General features: G+C 28.0%; 3 protein-coding genes across 3 annotated transcripts; all 3 read left to right on the top strand.

Moving 5' to 3' along the window:
* The first annotated feature begins 492 nt into the window (after positions 1–492).
* On the top strand, positions 493–6,152 carry LOC145742762 (EF-hand domain-containing family member B-like). Its single transcript, XM_082560554.1, has 11 exons — positions 493–658; positions 1,254–1,403; positions 1,632–1,812; positions 2,178–2,307; positions 2,745–2,855; positions 3,123–3,206; positions 3,455–3,677; positions 3,976–4,177; positions 4,422–4,605; positions 5,174–5,297; positions 5,650–6,152. Exons 1-11 carry the CDS (start codon positions 545–547, stop codon positions 5,815–5,817), a joined length of 1,671 nt encoding a protein of 556 aa, XP_082416680.1. The 5' UTR covers positions 493–544; the 3' UTR covers positions 5,818–6,152.
* Positions 6,153–7,470: 1,318 nt separating this feature from the next.
* On the top strand, positions 7,471–11,339 carry LOC145743119 (uncharacterized). The gene is made up of 7 exons (XM_082561018.1): positions 7,471–7,581; positions 7,997–8,120; positions 8,488–8,578; positions 8,892–9,097; positions 9,527–9,666; positions 10,069–10,193; positions 10,626–11,339. The coding sequence occupies exons 1-7, from the start codon at positions 7,536–7,538 to the stop codon at positions 10,767–10,769; spliced, it is 876 nt and encodes a 291-aa protein (XP_082417144.1). The 5' UTR covers positions 7,471–7,535; the 3' UTR covers positions 10,770–11,339.
* A 1,164-nt stretch (positions 11,340–12,503) lies between these two features.
* Positions 12,504–16,960, top strand: LOC145741266 (serine/threonine-protein kinase Nek7-like). Its single transcript, XM_082558825.1, has 7 exons — positions 12,504–12,709; positions 12,991–13,053; positions 13,377–13,487; positions 13,830–13,924; positions 14,203–14,324; positions 14,453–14,661; positions 16,067–16,960. Exons 1-7 carry the CDS (start codon positions 12,551–12,553, stop codon positions 16,181–16,183), a joined length of 876 nt encoding a protein of 291 aa, XP_082414951.1. The 5' UTR covers positions 12,504–12,550; the 3' UTR covers positions 16,184–16,960.
* Positions 16,961–17,937: the final 977 nt, after the last annotated feature.

The raw sequence follows: 17,937 nt of genomic DNA, 5'->3' as shown, positions 1-17,937 counted from the left end.
AAATATTTTACAGCAATGTTTTAACGCAAAGTTTTACTGTTTAACTTTTTAATATCGCAATTATTTTATTAAAAATAAAAACAACATATTTTTGCGTTTTAGTAAAATTTAATTTTATATTTATAAAAATATTTGGCAACCCTTTATTTTTGTCGGCGAAGATATTGCTAGGCAACGTAGTACGCTATTAACTTTACACGCGCATCACAAAATAATTATAAAAATTAATTAATTTAGATCGTTTTACATATTTTTAAACTTCTTTTGAGCAAAATCAGTTAATGTTCTTAAAGCATAACAAGTAATTAATGTATTACTGAGATTAAATTAAACACAAAATGCTATTTTTAGTAAAATGTAGATTGTTTTGTGCTAGTTACTTTAATTAGTTTTATATTTAATTGTGCAAAATTTCAACAGTTTTGAAAACTTAGTTACACTGTAATTTGACAATCTTGAAACTCTAATATCTTTAACAGATTACATATTTAAAATAGGTTTAACAAATTAGGACAACCAATATTAACAGAAAAGACAATTTAAAATGCAAAGTAATTTAGGAAAATATCGGGATTCAACCCCAGCACTGCCTCCTGCTGGTAAAGTTTTTGATCAAGGAGGAACAGCAAGTGAGTGTATTCATGGGCGAGGACAAGAGGTAAATGATAAAAATTATTATCAACTTTTAAAATAAACAACAAAATATAAACACTAACTTTCAGACTTAATTAGCTGGTGCGACATACAGCCTGAAAAACAAAAATACGCACATGGGCTTTAACCCAAAAAACAATTTTAATTAGTTTTAGCAATGCCAAAAAATAGTAAAATCTTTGCTAAAAATACTGTCTTATATTAGGTTAAACTAAACTCGTAATAGTCTTAAATTTAATATTTACAAAAATAGCAGACCATGTTAGTCTTTAGCCAATGAAAATACAATTATAACGTAGTATAAGTTACACACATTCTATATCAATAAGTCATATACTGCTTAACCCATGTTTCATTTTCCTACAGTTTACTTCTTATAAATAAGTCTAACAGTTGTGAGTTTATGTAGATAAAGTTTTTATTATACAGCTTACATGAATTTTAAAACAAAAAGTGTTGATTGTAATCCTTAAATTAATTGTTTAGACTGAGGCTAAAAGTAAAAAAAAAACTTTTAACTGTAAAATATAAAAGAGAATTAGTAAAAACTGTAAACAAGAGTTTGTTTGAAAAATTAAAATAATTAATTTATTTTTCAGCCTCCAGTTCCAGATGTGATCAATAAATTCTGCAACACAGATGCTGGAAGACCTCCTGCTGGAGTGGAAAGGATCCATCATGGAAGAGCTAATGATGAGGACTTTGCATCAAGATATTATCATGGATGCACAACTTCAGGAAGTTTAAAGGTAGAATTGTCTTTTTTAAAAGTTTTACTTATGGTATTGTACTTAAAAATAAAAAGTTTTACTATTTCGAGGATATGTTCTAGTGTATAAAAACAAATATCCTGTTATTGCTATAGTTTTTTGTGGAAATAATACGCTAAATCATCTTTTCTTTACCAGGTTTAAATATACAATTAATTAATCTATTGCTAGGATTTTGAATGTTTATTATTTGTTGTTGTTTGATAGGCCAGAGACTTGGTAAACCCTGACACAAAATCCTTATTCAAAAGTCGCTTGGACGAGAAGAAAGAATGTTTGTATCACAGTAAAGCTGAAAAACCACTTGGAAAGTCAAGGGATAACAGTGGTTACATGCCAAAGGAGATTGATAGAGTTACAACCGCATTTGGGAAGCCTACAGTATTCAGTAAGCTTTACTTATATTTATTTATACTTAATGTCGGAAGGACAACTTCACAGCCTATACATAGAGTAACATTAGTTACCCTAACCCAGTTTTCAGTTGCCTCTGGCAGTTCAAGGTAGTAAAGAGCTGCTGATTGGTTTTTGGTTCAGCAGGAGATCATATTGATTATAGTGCATTACTAAAGAGTGCTAGATTATGGAAACAGTGAGGATCAAACCCAGGACCTCATGTAGCAAAGACGAGTGTTTTGATGGCTACACTTCGTCTATTGTTAAAACAATTTAAAATATTAAGTTTAAATCTTTTTAATTTTTTTGTACTTAATAATATTTTTGAGGATAAACTTAAATGTTTTTGTTCACTAGGTGGCACTGCTGGGGAGGTTGTGAACCCCGATAAAACTCGAGAAGAGATCCAGAAGGAAGTTGACACCCACCATGATCTTTATGTTCTCAGTCATAATGATTATAACGTTGGAGAGATGTACGATAGAAAGTAAGAACTTTTATTCATTTATTTGTGGGAAGGTTGACTTTACAACCTCAACATAGAGTAACATCAGTTACCCTAACCAAGTATTACTTGTCATAGAAAATAGAAACTTTTTATGTTTTAATTCATTTTTTGTATAAGAAGCTGAACGCATAAAGAAACAGTTCTTAGCTGGGACCTTAGCTTTAAATTGCCATTTTTGAATAACCTGGTATTATTATCGATTTATTAGTCTGTCCAATGGTTTTTGTGATTAATATAAGTAAAAGGAGACTCAAAATAGAAAGATATTTGTGTCTTGCAAAAAAATTATTTAAAATAGCAGCAGTGGGAATCAAACGTAGAACCTCAGGTTTTGATCTTAAGTAAAAAGATTTTTTCACCCTATCAATTTTATGTATAATAAACCTTGTTGTTTATTTTTTTTTTCCTATGTTTAGATATGACTGGAGCAAGTTTACCCCATATTCCTTATATGGAGGTGAAACCCCTCACTTTAATGATGGAAGAAATACTTACAAGTCCCTAAAGTGGATCCATGACTTGAAAACGTAAGTGGTGAATAATAATTAAATTCCTAAGAAAAATAATTAAGATTTACCTAATCTATAAATAATTGGGCTTTGTAGATAATAATAGTTGATAGTTTAACCAATTCTTAAGTCTACAAAACAAATAAAGCTGCTGTTTGTGGTGCGGGTAAATTATTGTTGCAAATATTAGTTAAAAGTTGCAACCATTTTACTGCAATTAAAATCACGACCTTAGAGCAGCTCTTAAAAGTGTGGTTCATGATCGAAATTATTTTTTGTATTCAGTGAAAAAGGAGCAAAAATAATCTCAAAGCGAGTTGATGATTTCAGAGAAAAAACTCAACCAAAATTAGGAACAGTTCATGACCCGTAAGTTAAACAAATCCTAAAATTAAAATGCAGGCATAATTTAAAAGGCATTACAAATAGTATACACATAAAACTTTTAAAATTAAAAAAAAAATAATGGTAAGTTACCTGATAACAATATGCCAGCATGGGGTTTTAAACTTCGAACATCATGCCCTTAAAATGACTGCCATCTAATTAGTTCTATAACTTTATTTTAATGTATATCTAAAATGTTATTTTATCAAAACTTTGTTAAATAATTCTAGAATTGTCGACACCCTTCAAGTTGCCCCTGATCATACCTTCGGGATAATGTTACGCCCAGATGAGTACGGCGCAGGTGACCTCATTCATGGGCGATCACCCGACACATATTTGCGGGGTCGGGATAGAGAAAGAGGGGTGCTTCAAGCTATCAGACAACATCTTAAGAAAGCAAATTATCATAATTTTGATGACTTGTCTCAAGCATTTGAACATTATGATAAGGTAAAGATTAAATTACTTTAAAAATATTTGGACAAATCTATATTTATGAAGCTTAGTGGATGCCATAGATATAAGTATGTCAAATTTAAAGGCCTGCATATTAAATAAAACTACCAATAGTGGTGCACGGGTAAATTTTTAAAATGTTAAGTGATATCCGAAACTGCCTAAGGCAATCCTAGGCTGGGTCAGTGTAGCTGATGTTACTCTTTGTTTAGGTTGTGAAGTCGACCTTTCCGCATCAAGGATAAGTTAATATAAAGAAAAGCCAAAAAATGATCATTGTTTTTTTATACAGAACAAAGATGGGTTTATAGATAGCCAAGAACTAAGAGATGTTTGTTATCAGCTAAACGTTCCAATTGAGGACGAAATGTTGGGTCTACTAATGTCTTATTGTTGTGCTGAGGATAAACAGAATGAAGTTGGCGCACGAATTGATTATATTAAGTTTGCCAACTTCTTGAACTGGAAGGACAAGATGGCACCAGAACCAAAAAGTAAACAGTTTGATTTAAAAAAAAAATTAAATGGGTTAACTATTACACGTATATATTAGTTGATAGTTGCAACCATAATAAACAATTAAAATGTCAACTATAGGGCGGGCTAACGACTAATCGGCAATTGTATTCCTCCAAGTACATTTGTTACCACAAAAAATAAAAGTTTTTTAGGTTACTTAAACTTTAATTAATTTTATTAAATAGCATACATTACCTAATATTAACATAACTTACTTAGATGGCAAAACCCAAGTAGTTCCCGAAACCCCAACCCTACAGAAACAAATCGACCGTGCTGTCACCCAGCATAAGACTTCAGCTTCCCTTATTGGGGCTGCAGCATTAGCTGGGGTTACGGCAGAGGGTTATAGAAAATATGGGGTCCCTACTGTTAGGTCAGATCTAGCTGCGCCTATTGTGAAGTAAGTGGTTTATATTTTATTAAATAAATAAAGTAACCGAATTTGAAAACATTTTTAAAAATTTTTATTAAAATAATAATTCTTGATGCTTTTATATATTTATCTTCGAAAAGTTAACTTCATGACCTTAACATAGGGTAACATTTGTTACCCAGACCAAGTTTCAAGTTGCCTTAGACAGTTTGAGATATTATTGAGTATAATTGCCTAATAAATGTGCTGCTGATTAAGTGTTGGTTTAGCAGGAGTTTATACCGATTATTCTCAAGGGCACTACAGCATGAGAGCAGTGGGGAATAAACCCAGAACCTCAAATAGTGAAGCCAAGTTTTTTTGACCACTACACCACGATGCAGCTTTAGTTCACTTTTTTTTAAACCTGTATAATCTCAAGTGTATTTAATTTAAATTACTAATTTTGTAACAAATATACCATAAGCACCAAAGATGTTGTGCCTTACATTTTGCCTTATAAAATAATTACTATTTGTTACAATACCCATAAACTATATGCTAATATAGCACAGTTCATTCTTCCCACCAATTAACTTATACCTTAACTCCACAGACGAGTGAGTGACAGAGTGAATTACGGAGATGAATCTGATGCTTATGGTTTGGTCAATCCCAGTAAATATTCACACAGAGGAGTTTATGAGGAGGATTTCTTCCAACCTAGAGCAAAAGAGGAGGTAAATTAATTTTAGAATTGTTATTTTCGTGATATTTCATATATTAAGCAAAAAAATCCTAAAATTACAAATTAATTGCATCTAAAATATTTAAAATTATTGAAAAATTAAAAGAATTTTAATGTTTTAAGCTAAAAAAGCCCTTTTATTGTTTAAAACATTTAAAATAATATTTCTATGAATAATGAATTGTTACAAACACCAATTTTTACATCATTTTTTTTGATTATGACATCATTATTTTCAGACTATAACATAATTATTTTTTGGATTATGACCTCATCATTTTTTATTTGTGAAATCAATATTTTTTGATTATGACATCATTATTTTTTTAATTATGACATCACAGATTAAAAGAATCTTCTCGAATATTGGGGTAGAGATGACATCAGATATGTTCGATGAAGCGTGGAAATATGCTGGGGGGAGGGATCCGAGAGGAAGGGGGGAGGTTTCCGTGGAAACGTTCCGGAATGTTTTGGATGAAATTCAAGCAACAGCGATCACCGCTCTTTAGTTGAGTTTTAAAATTTTTGCTGAAAATTTTTGAAATTTTTGTTGAAATTTTTTTTTTATTTTTTCTTGTTTTAAAATCTTAAAATCTATATTTTTACCTAATTTTTAGGTTTTCATCATCCAACTAAGGTTTAAGTTTTATAATTTATGTTAAGGTTTAAAAGCATAAGTATTCATTTAACATTTTTTTATTTTTTAGAAGATTTAAAAACTTTTATTTTTTGCTTGTTTATTTTATTTTAAATAATGACACAATTTAAGAAATGTAATTTTAAATTTTGGTTGTTTTAATTAATTCTTTTCTTAACTTTATCAAAATTGTGAATGTTTTGTTTTAATAATTATTGCACAATTAAATTTTATATTCGTTTATTATCATTGGCCATTTTATTCTTTGAATAAAAATGTATTTTAAGAGTAAATTGTTTATAATTATTCCCTATGCGAGAAGGATAACTTTACATCAAAGACATAAAGATCTGGTATTACCCAACCTAGTCTTAAGTTACTTTACAGTTTTATGTTAAATTTAAAAAATTTAAAGTTTTGACATAAATACTAATTGTTGTTAATAATCACCCATTGTCAAAATTTTACTTCTAACAATCAAATTTTTTACAAATTATTTATTTATTGTCTAAACAATTGAAACGGAAAACGAATATGACGTCATAACCACCTGATTTCCATATTTGGTATTAGGGGGTAATGGAGAAAAAATTGGAATAATTAACAAAGAAAAAGCGCCAATATCGAATTTGATTGCGACAAAAAGGGGTCACTTCTCAACACTGTGTAATAATGACGTAATAATGGGGTTTTGTATCGGTATACAACTCTGAAAAGCAACAAAACCCTATAACGACCATAGTCATATATAAGCGCCAAATAAAGGCTAATTTAACATCTAAGAATTGTGTTTCATTTGTTAAAGGGTTAAACTATAGGACGTTAGTAGCTTTAAAGTATTGACGGAGCGGAACGGTGTATAAAAACGTTTTGAAAAGTTACTCAAACGTATAGTTCTGCTGTCTAGGGTTTGGCCTACGTAACAAAGATTAATAAAGATGAATTGGTAGTTTATGATATTTTAATATAAGCAGGTTTTAAATCAAAATTTGATTGAAATTTTACGATAAATAGTAGTAGTTTAATTGAATCTGAAATATATTTTTTAATTCATTTTAAAAATGTGAATTATGTTAAGAATTTTAACAGTTTTAAGTTCAGTTTAATAAGTTTATTTAGCATATATTAAATTTTATTAAAAATTTAGCGTAATTTTGGACGAATAACTGAGATAGGGGCTTAGTAAGTGGATTAATTGCCCTTAGTAGTCTGCTAAAAATATTTTTATTATAAAAAAAAAAGTAAATTTTTATATAGCCTGTTAATTTGTAAATTAAAAAAATAATAAAATATTGCGCTATAAGATAGTAAATTTCACATTTTTTAAAGCGCTATTTTATGTAATTTATAAATTTATTATAGTTAGTAAGAATGTCCCAATTTGGGGGTCATATTAATTTTCCATTGTCTCCTTATAACAACTATTTTAATTAATACGTAACAAAACAATTTATGACGTAATGTTTAAGTCTTTGTTTCAATGACGCTTACGTTAGGTTATTATTACAATAAATAAATTAAAAGATAATTGTGTTTAGATTTTACTGAATTTAAAAAGTGTATTTAGGATTTAAACTACTAAAATTAAAGATGGCAAAAAATACTGGCATTTTATTAGGACTTGTTTTGTTATTAGGTAAGTCTAAGTTTTTTTATTTAGTTTTTTTCGTATTATTAAAAGTAATAGAAAGATATTACAATTATGCAACGGAAAAAATGAAAAAATTAATTTAATAATTTAAAACATGCCATAAATATTAATGTTTACGTGAAGATTTTATACTACATTATGGCATATTGGGATGGTCACTAACATTAAAGTTTTTTAAATATTGCTTTTAAAAAAACAGATTTTTAACATTTTAACGAAAACCATAGCCCTAAAAGCTACATTTTATATTAACTCCTTCTAGCTTAACTCTTATCCCTAAATGCCCCCCTTTTTCAATAAAAAATTTACATAAAATCGCAATTTTATTACCCTAAGTAATTCGAGGATAAAAATAATTATTCTATCTTGCGGTTACCACAAGTTTATTGTTTATTTACAGTTGTGTGCACTCATGCAGAGGAAGGGCCATGCACGTTCGTTCAATTTGGTTGGTTGTTTCGTATGTGCCAAACCAAGTTTATTGAGGAATATATAAACTCCACCGATCCAGTCCAACAATGCCCGTAAGTTGGTTATACGTTGCCTTAACTTTTGATAAGTAATAAACATTAAAAAAGTAAAAAATCGCCTAAAATGCGAAGTTAAATTTTTATTATTTATTAACTTTCAAATATCGATTTTATTAAGTCTTCAGTCGTTGCTAATAGTTGTTAAAAACGATTTTAAAAGCAGCTTTAAACATTTGTTTGAGTGCTAAGCCTAAATAATAATTTAAAAACCAAAACAATAACAAATAAAAAAAGAAATATTTCGTCAATTTAAAAAAAAGATTTATCTAGATTCTCCTAATTTAAACTGGTTATTTATTTTTTTTTTTTATTCCATATGTCTACCAAAACAAAAAAACCTTAAATTGTAATTATTTTACAGACAACTATACCAAGATGCCAAAGATTGTGCACTCAATGATGCAATATCTTATTGTTATGAAAGTGTTTTGTCAGAGGAAGACTTTGAAAAGGTAAAATTAAAATATTAAAAACTTTATTTGTACCTAAATAAATGTGCAAATTTCAAAGGCTATAAAGGTCATATCAAGCCCTAAAGTTAGTGTATGACTATATACTTTAATGCATCTATTTACATACTCTTAGTTTATAAAATTTATACTTAAATAAAAGGTATAAAGAATAAATTCAAAATGTACTTAATATTTCCATTTCTGTGACAATTTAGAAGCTATTATGACAATGCAAATGCAGCAGCATTTAATCACTTTACATACCCCTAGTTTATATATATAAAGTAATTAACTAAATAAAAAAAAATTTAAGACCAAAGCCAAGTACTTAAACTTATTTGGAGATGAAGAAATGTACTGTCATAATGGGACAGTTCGTTCAATTAGTGACGCAATAAACATGGCACAAAACTCAACCCAACCATGCACAACCCCTGTTGATCAAACTATGGTAGACGACTGCGAAGCCCCATTCTATGAGGAGTTTAGGAAAGATGCATCAAGTGGAGAATTATGCAGGTTTGTAATCATTTGAACTTAATAGGTTTGCGAGTTTTATGTGTTCTGTTATTTTTTTAATAGCTTTTGTTGTATTAGTTTCTATACTGTGTCTTTGTATATAATACCACATATTAAATGTTACTCTCAACAAGTCATAACTTATGCAAAAAAAGGCAACTTTAAATTTAATATAGAAAATTCATCATTAGTTATCTATAATATTGTACCTAATAAATATACAGGATCGAATGGATTAAATAGATTGCATGTATTTAGTCTATTTTGAATGGGTGAGGGTTGTGGTTAGGGTATATATAATTTAATCCATTGCATCAAGTGCATTTTATTATTATATATATATACCTTGTAATTTATGGGTCTTAATTCGAATGTCCCCAAATTTAAATTAAAATATATTGACTGATAACATACCTTGTTTTTTCCTAGTACTTTGTACACCGACATAAGATCGTGCCAGAGTAAGTTGTTGATGTATTGTGGGCTTACATTTGATACACCAGAGATTCATTACGAGCTTTCCAGCACTACTAGTCATGCAAATCCATTCTGTCGTGAAGTCCTAAACAGTAAGATCATTGACTTCATATTAATTCTGTAAATATAATCTAGAAAAATCAATCTGGGTTATAGGTACCTTAGAAATACTAGTCAATAGCCCACCCTAATTTTAGTGATATAGTTGCAACTTTTATCTAGTATTTTGCCAGTGATAACTTACAACTTTTATCTAGTTAGTAGGCTTTTAAATTTAACATACCTATAAACACATATATGCCACCAACTAAACTTCAGTATAATTAGATATTTAACACAATTATTTTTTAACAATTTTTAAAAGTATTTATATCACAATTTTTTGCAATTTAAACTTGTTTGTGGGCTTCAAGTCTTAAGTTGTCATATTTGAAAAACTGCGACATGTATTTTCACTTAATTAAAATGAATATTAAAACTGTATTGTTTGTTAGAATTCAATGATAAGACACACAATATAGCGTTGGAGCCACACCCTACAGCTTGGAACGTAATTGCCCCAATTATTGCAGTTAGTTGTTTGATTGCAATTGCTCTCCTGATTGGGGTTTGTTATATGGTAAGCAGTGTGTTATTTAAAAAGTGTTAATTTTTAAGTCATGTATATAAGTGTCTCATGATAATAAACCAAATTAAATACATATTTAAAAAAGTTACAATGCAAGTACTACTTAGACACTATTTTAAATTAGCCTATACATTTTTGTAAAGTTAGATTTTAAAGACCATTTGTTATACCAGTCGGTTGCCCTTTTCTTGGTCAGCATTTTTATTGTTATAATATGGTCGCAACTCTTAACTAATATTTGCTTGCAGTACTTTACCCCAGCACAACAAATGACAGTTTTACTGATTTTTAAAGCCTATAAATATATATTGTCCACTAAACTCCATTATAAACAGATTGGTAATTGAATAAATGATGTTAATTATATTTTCAAAATGATGTTAACATAATTTCATTAAATGTTATAAAATGTTTGTGTTTTAGGCAATGAGAGACACCTCCAAACCGCAAGTGAGAAAGGGGAGTAAAAAAGAGAAAAAGGTAGAAGAAGGGGAACAAAATGGAGAAGAAATGAAATCTTTAAAGTCCAAAGTTACAGAAGAGAATGAGGGAACATCGTCTGCTTAAAAAAATGTTTTTAAAAACAAAAAACCAACGTCCAAAAAAATAAAATAAATGTTATTTTGGGTTTGTTTAAAAAAAAGACATCAAAAAAAGACAAGTGTAAATATTAAACCTATATATAACAATATTTTGTAAAATACAGTTGAAAAAAAGTATGTTTTAAATTGCTTTATAACAAATTTAAAAAAATAAAAAAACATAAAAATTTTTAATCAAATAAACAGTTAAACAGGGTAGTAATGTTGTATAATTTGGTTTTTATTTTTTCAAGTTAAGTGCGGTACTAAATGCTTGTAAACTGCTGTACTATTCCATATATTTTTTAAAATTTGTTTTTCTTATTAAACTTCTATAGCAATGCAATTCTCATTTTTATATTTGAATAAATTCAACTATTTCACAACATTAGCACATTATAGTATGCCAATTTACAATTGTAAAGTTTAAAAAATTCATATGCCTTTTTTATACCAATTTTTTTTAGAGTTGTCTTAAAATGTAGTACCAACTATATATTTTTATCTTGTGTAATGTTTAATCACTTGTCCTACATGTATCAATAAATAAAATGTTACCTAATATTGAGATTTAGTTAATATTTACAATAAGAAATATTAGTTAAGAGTTGTTTATTTTTTTGTATATATCTTTATCCTCGATGTGGAAAAGTTAAATTCGCGACTTAAACATAGAGTAACAACAGTTACTCCGACCCAGTCTCGTGTTGCCTGTGGCAGTTTGGGATATTATTGATTATAATTTCCCGATAATTATGCTACTGATTAAGTGTTGGCTCAGCAGGAGTTTATACCGTTTATAGTGCCTTACTCAAGGGCGCTACAGCATAAGATCAGTGGGGAATGAACCCACGACCTCATGTGTGGTGTAGCAAGTGTTCTTACCACTACACCACGCTGCCATTTAAAATAATAAAAATTTACTTACTTTATGTACTTTATTACGAAATTCATAAACATTTTATTTTTAAAATTTATCAATATTTTGAGTTTATATATATAACCGAAACCTAGGAATTGATAAAGTATATCAGGTTTTAAAAATATTTAATCTCAAAATTTACTTAAAAATTATTCAAAATTTAACTTTTGTTTATTTTAACCCATTTTAGTTAGCTTATACCAAAAAATAACAGTTCCAGTAGATTTATTTTCCGAATATTAATTTCTTTTTAATAAAATCATGACACCAGTTTGTACACGTGGTCTGGTTCAAATTTTTACTGGTTCAAATTTTTACTGGTACCGCGGTACCATAAACCAGCTGGTTTTCGCTCGAATAATTCGGTTGTCAAGTTACCATTCACGCTAAGTATACTATGTTATGTCGAGTGTTTTCAACAAGAAAATAAAAGTGGTTTTTGAAATAATAAATCGTTTTTAATTTAGTTAATTTGTTTCGTTTATATTTGTTTAATTTATTATATATTAAATACATGGCGTTGTACTTATATAAATTTAACTATTATGGGTTTATATATACGGAAAAAGTTTAGTTTTTTCCGCTACTATATAAATTTAAACGGTTAAAATAATTTTTATTTTTAAAATGAAAATAATTATAAAAAAATGTATATTTTAACCAAATGCAAATAATTATTGTTAGATTTGATTATTTTCTATTGTCTGACAGACTGATTTGCTAACAAGCTACTTAACTAACAAAATTTAGGTTATTTTTAAATAAATTCCCATATTTTTGATTTTATATTTTAGTCTCACAGTTTTTTAAATATTTAATAGAATCTTTAAACAAAATTTTTAAACATGGCTGAAGCTCCACCGCCAAATTTAAAACCAGAATTGGGATATACTTGTTTGTCAAATTATCGAATTGAGCGTAAGATTGGAAAAGGACAATTTAGTGAAGTTTATCGAGCTATTTGTTTATTGGATAACAAATTGGTGGCACTTAAAAAAGTAAAGGTATGTAAGAAGTTAAACAAAAATTGTTTTAAAGTAATTAAATGACTTTATCACAAATTTTTTATGGCAAAGATTTAAAGCAGTTAAAATTTCTAGATTAGTTTTATGCATATTTACCCTAATTTTTAGGTAATTTACGCGGGATATCTTTAGCAAAACCCTTAAGTTTTGCAGTCAGGTTGAATGGCTTAGAAATAAATGTTTATATAAATAGTTTCTAGGCTTACATGATTTGTTCAACTATATAGTAAAGATTTTGTAAAAAACTTTTTTGTTTTTAGATATTTGAGATGATGGATGCAAAAGCGAGACAAGATTGTATTAAGGAAATTGATTTACTAAAGGTTAACTTACATTTTAATATTTCAATTAGGATGTATATTTAAAATGACAAGGCTGTCTTAATCATAAATTAAATTTAGTAGCCTACCTATGAAATGTACAATGTTAAAATAGTGTGATCCTTTCGTCCCATTTAACCCAGTGTATTTACCTAAAAACCCTATAAAATTTCATTGACTTAACAAACAATTGCCAGTTTCAAATTGACCTTTTTTTAACGTATAAATTTTAAAAACCATTTACCTATATACTACCCAAACATATAACAACTTCTAGTTTGCTGTATAACCTTATATATATACTAACATTATCTTTTTATATTTAGCAACTGAATCACAGTAATGTTATTTGTTACCTGGCGTCTTTTATTGAAAATAATGAACTTAATATTGTGCTTGAACTCGCTGATGCTGGGGATCTAAGCAGAATGATAAAGGTAAAAAATAACATCCTATAAATAACTAAAACAGACTAAAAGTATAAGTATATATAAGCATAATTATCTAGTAATTGCGTAATAATTTTTATGTTAAAATTTGGTGACTCTAGCATGTTAATAATGTTTTTCTTTATCAGTTATTTTTTGCTTTTTTATTTAATTGGTGAATTCCACTTCAAGACAAATTAATCCAAGTTTATTTTATTAAAATTAATAATGGAGGAAATGTTGAAAAATGGTTGGGTTAAGTTGTCTCTAGATTGAATTGAATTGAAGTGTAACTATTCAAATGCTTTTTGTCTGTAATGTTTATTTAATTCGGGTATTGATTTTGTTTAGCATTTCAAGAAACAAAAAAGGTTAATTCCAGAGCGAACCGTTTGGAAATATTTTGTTCAACTAGCTTCAGCTGTTGCCCATATGCACTCAAGAAGGTGAATATCAATAAAAATATCATAAATATTTCAAAAAGTTATGTTTTAAATTTCTTAAAAACTTATCTAATTATTTTTATGAAAAATTATAAAGAGAAATAATAAAGTAATCATGTTTTAAAAGCTTTAAAAATTATTACTATAATATAAAACAAGGTTATTAAGGCACATAATACATTGAACTTCTCTTAAAAATACCACTGTGTAAATCTCTTTATACAAGCAACAAAAAACCACAAAAACAACGCTTATAAAAATCTAAAATTTTACCATAACAGGGTCATGCATAGAGACATCAAGCCAGCAAACGTGTTTATTACAGCTCAAGGAATTGTTAAATTGGGGGATTTGGGACTAGGAAGATACTTTTCATCTAAAACCAGTTTTGCACAAAGTTTAGGTTTGTACAAGCAACAAAAAATTTAATTCTTAAGGTTTTAAATTTTTTTTACTTTAAATGACACAAAAATTATTTTTATTTTTAAGACCATGACTAAACAAAAGTTGTAACTGTTTTATGATTTTTAGTTGGCACACCTTACTACATGTCGCCCGAGCGGATCCATGAAAACGGTTACAACTTCCGCTCCGATATTTGGTCACTCGGATGTTTGTTGTACGAGATGGCAGCGTTACAATCCCCGTTTTACGGAGATAAAATGAACTTGTATGCTTTGTGTAAGAAGATTGAAAGTTGCGAATATCCACCTTTACCCGCTGATATTTACTCTGATGAGGTAGGTGCTTAATAAATATTTTTAAATCTTTAAAATCAACTGTTAAAACAGATTAAGATTGTTTTTTGTTGATTTTGAGGGGGATAAAAGATGTTTTAGTTATTATATACCAATCATTAGCCCCCCTACAGTCAGAATTGTAATTGTCGTGATATGGTCGCAACCTTTTTTTTTGTATATATCTTTATCCTCGATGTGGGAAAGTCGAATGAGCGTCTTAAACATAGAGTAACATCAGTTACTCCGACGTAGTCTCGAGTTGCCTGTGGCAGTTTGGGATATTATCAATTATAATTGCCCGATAATTATGCTGCTGATTAAGTGCTGGCTCAGTAGGAGTTAATATCATTTATAGTGCCTTACTTAAGGGCGCTACAGCATGAGATCAGTGGAAATTAAACCCACGAGCTAATGTGTGGTGTAGCAAGTATTCTTACCACTACACCAACTTGCAACAGATATATGCTCATAATAATTTACCAGCATACCACAAACGGCAGTTTTTTGTATTTTGTAGGTCCATATATTAAACTTATATACATAAATTTATAAATCACAAGTTTTCTTATATATATAAATTACAGGCATAAACTTTTTTTGATTTGAATTAAGCATTTTGTATTTATTTGAACTTTGGTCTAAGAATGAGGTTATAAAATCTAAAATTTAAATCCAACAACAGATTTTATTACATAAACTGTTACCATATACAAACAATAAAATTTATCGACCTCCTGTCATAAGATATTATGATAATGTGATATTGTCTGTATAACAATATATTATTGTAAATTCATTGTTTGCTTAAGGTTCAATGATTTTGTATTAAACCTGTTTTTTCCGGTGTTAATGTTTAATTTATGGTTCGCACCTTCAAATTTAATTCAATAATATATATATACTCTGTATACATAACTTAAAATTTCTAAGACTATAAAATACAAGAATCAATTTAATACTTGAACAAGAACAATTTTAACAACTTATATCTTCCTTTTATACCTTGTCTGAAACGTTCTTAAACTCAAGTTAGTAAACATTTAAACATCTTTAAAATAGAAAATAACCATTAAACAGTTTCATGAAATATTTATAAAACAATTTTCCGCCTAAAGTTAAAAAAAAAACTGAAAATATCAAAAGCAAGTTTTCTTAATTAAGCCTAGTTACTTTTAAAGTGAGTTAACAGCCTTTTATTAAATGTGGTAGTCAATAGCTCGCCCTACGGTTGGGAATTTATTTGTTGTAATATGGTTGCAACTCTTAACTAATATTTGCCTGCAATAATTTACCCACAAACCACAAACAGCAGTTTTTTTTTTATTTTGTAACGCTATAGTTTGGTCATAAATATATTGTCCACTAAGCTTTTTTATATGTTGTTTTTTAATTATTTTATTTTTAGTTACGGAGTCTAGTTCAAATGTGCATTAACCCAGACCCGGACAAGAGGCCTGACATTCAATATATTTCACATATGGCTGAACAAATGTATGAGAGAACTAGGACCCAACAACCATAAACTTATTCGCCAGCAAAATAACATGAAATTGGTGACTATAAACTTTAGGAAACAATATTTTAGAAATTTTTATATTTAAAAAAAAAAATTTTTTTTTTGGCAATTTAAAAAAAGGTTATTTAAATTAAAAGTTAAGTAGTACAATGTGATTCAAAATGACTTAAAATCTAGATATTTTCTTCTACTTAGTTTTCTATTTAATGAAATCTTATTTTCTGTATAGTTCTGTAAGGCCCTTTAGCCTTTAATTCTTCAAACCTATCATTAGAGAAAATTATTTTATTTTGTGTTGGTAGATTAGATTACCGTATAGTATTATAATGGTGAAGTATATGTAGAGATTGTTAGTTAAAATTCTGTATCACACAAATGTAAATAAGATTTTTATTCCCCTTTTTCTCATATATTAAAAACTAAAATATTGTTCTATAACAAATACATTGTGCTTTAATATTTTTAATTCCATTTTTACCTTGATTTTTAATTTTTGGTGCTTTAGGTTGAACCATTTCCTTTTTCACAATTTATAATTGTTTTATAATATTATAAAAATTACACCTTTTCCTGTATATACACATGTTAGCTATATTAGATAATTAAGTAAATGTTGTTGTATACCAATACCATATTTACAAATTTTGGTCAAAAAGCTGTTGTTTTTAATAAAATATATAATTTGATAATTTTAATAAATATATTCATTTGCTTTATTGTCAAAGATAATAATATTGTATTTTAGTTTTCTTAATATCTGTAGTTAATATTAATTTCATTTTCTTATGTGTTGCAATTATAACATAACTCTTAGAACAAGTATAATGCTTAAATAACACTTAATGTTTTAACAAACATTTTTCTTTAACTAACTTTTTTTCTTACAACTTTAACATAAAAGTTTAAAATTGGTGGAAAATAAACTGCACTTGCTTGTTATTTGCACTACAGAAGTTGTATGTTAAATTTATACAGGTTTAAAGGTATAAGAACATAAAAATATAACTATTTAATGTATAGATTTTTAATTTATCCTTGATGTGGAAAAGTCGACTTCACGACCTAAACATAAAGTAACAACTGTTACCCCGACCCAGTCTCGAGTTGTCTTCAACAGTTTGAATATTATTAGTTATAATTGCTTGATGATTATTTTGCAGATTGGTTTTATAGGTTTAGCAGGAGTTAGTATTTTTAATAGTACCCTACCTAAGGCACTGCTGCATAAAAATAGTAGGGAATAAAACCAAATGATTTTTATAATGCCAATAAAACTCTAACCTGGCAAAGTCAACTGAAGACTGGGTCTGGGTGATAAAAATTAGTTTTGGTTTGCTTGTTAAGACTGCCTTTTAACATCAAGGTTATATTAAACTATAAAGAAAATAGTAAACTATCTAATATAAAACAAAATTATAACTAAAACTAATTTAGTTAGAACATTGTACAAAAGAATAAATACCTTTTTCGTTTGTGTCTTGAAATTTATAATAAATTATCATACACCCATTTTACTAAACCTTTACAAACCTGTTTAAATAAAGAAGCAAAGATTAATAATAATCTACCAACAAAATAATGTAATTGATTACAAAAATATAACAGTGTTGAACATAAGGAAACAGTAATATAAGTGAAGTACATTGTCATGCAACAGTTACAAATTAGTACCAAATTTTAAAAAATATGACAATTTTTAAAGCACCAAATTTGTAGAATATTTTGCAACTTAAAATTTTGTAAATAGAAAAAAGTAACTT

The sequence above is a fragment of the Corella eumyota genome, chromosome 2 (genome assembly GCF_963082875.1).
Source record: "Corella eumyota chromosome 2, kaCorEumy4.1, whole genome shotgun sequence".
In the NCBI taxonomy this organism is placed as follows: Eukaryota; Metazoa; Chordata; class Ascidiacea; order Phlebobranchia; family Corellidae; genus Corella; species Corella eumyota.
This window is presented reverse-complemented; position numbering and strand designations above follow the sequence as displayed.

Bases quoted from the DNA above. Each gene is read 5' to 3' on its own strand.
- LOC145742762 (XM_082560554.1), top strand. From the start codon at position 545: ATGCAAAGTAATTTAGGAAAATATCGGGATTCAACCCCAGCACTGCCT. The intron at 659-1,253 runs GTAAATGATAAA...TTTATTTTTCAG, and splicing joins TTCATGGGCGAGGACAAGAG to CCTCCAGTTCCAGATGTGAT. The intron at 1,404-1,631 runs GTAGAATTGTCT...GTTGTTTGATAG, and splicing joins CAACTTCAGGAAGTTTAAAG to GCCAGAGACTTGGTAAACCC.
- LOC145743119 (XM_082561018.1), top strand. From the start codon at position 7,536: ATGGCAAAAAATACTGGCATTTTATTAGGACTTGTTTTGTTATTAG. The intron at 8,579-8,891 runs GTAAAATTAAAA...AAAAAATTTAAG, and splicing joins CAGAGGAAGACTTTGAAAAG to ACCAAAGCCAAGTACTTAAA. The intron at 10,194-10,625 runs GTAAGCAGTGTG...TTTGTGTTTTAG, and splicing joins TGATTGGGGTTTGTTATATG to GCAATGAGAGACACCTCCAA.
- LOC145741266 (XM_082558825.1), top strand. From the start codon at position 12,551: ATGGCTGAAGCTCCACCGCCAAATTTAAAACCAGAATTGGGATATACT. The intron at 12,710-12,990 runs GTATGTAAGAAG...TTTTGTTTTTAG, and splicing joins TGGCACTTAAAAAAGTAAAG to ATATTTGAGATGATGGATGC. The intron at 14,325-14,452 runs GTTTGTACAAGC...TATGATTTTTAG, and splicing joins CAGTTTTGCACAAAGTTTAG to TTGGCACACCTTACTACATG.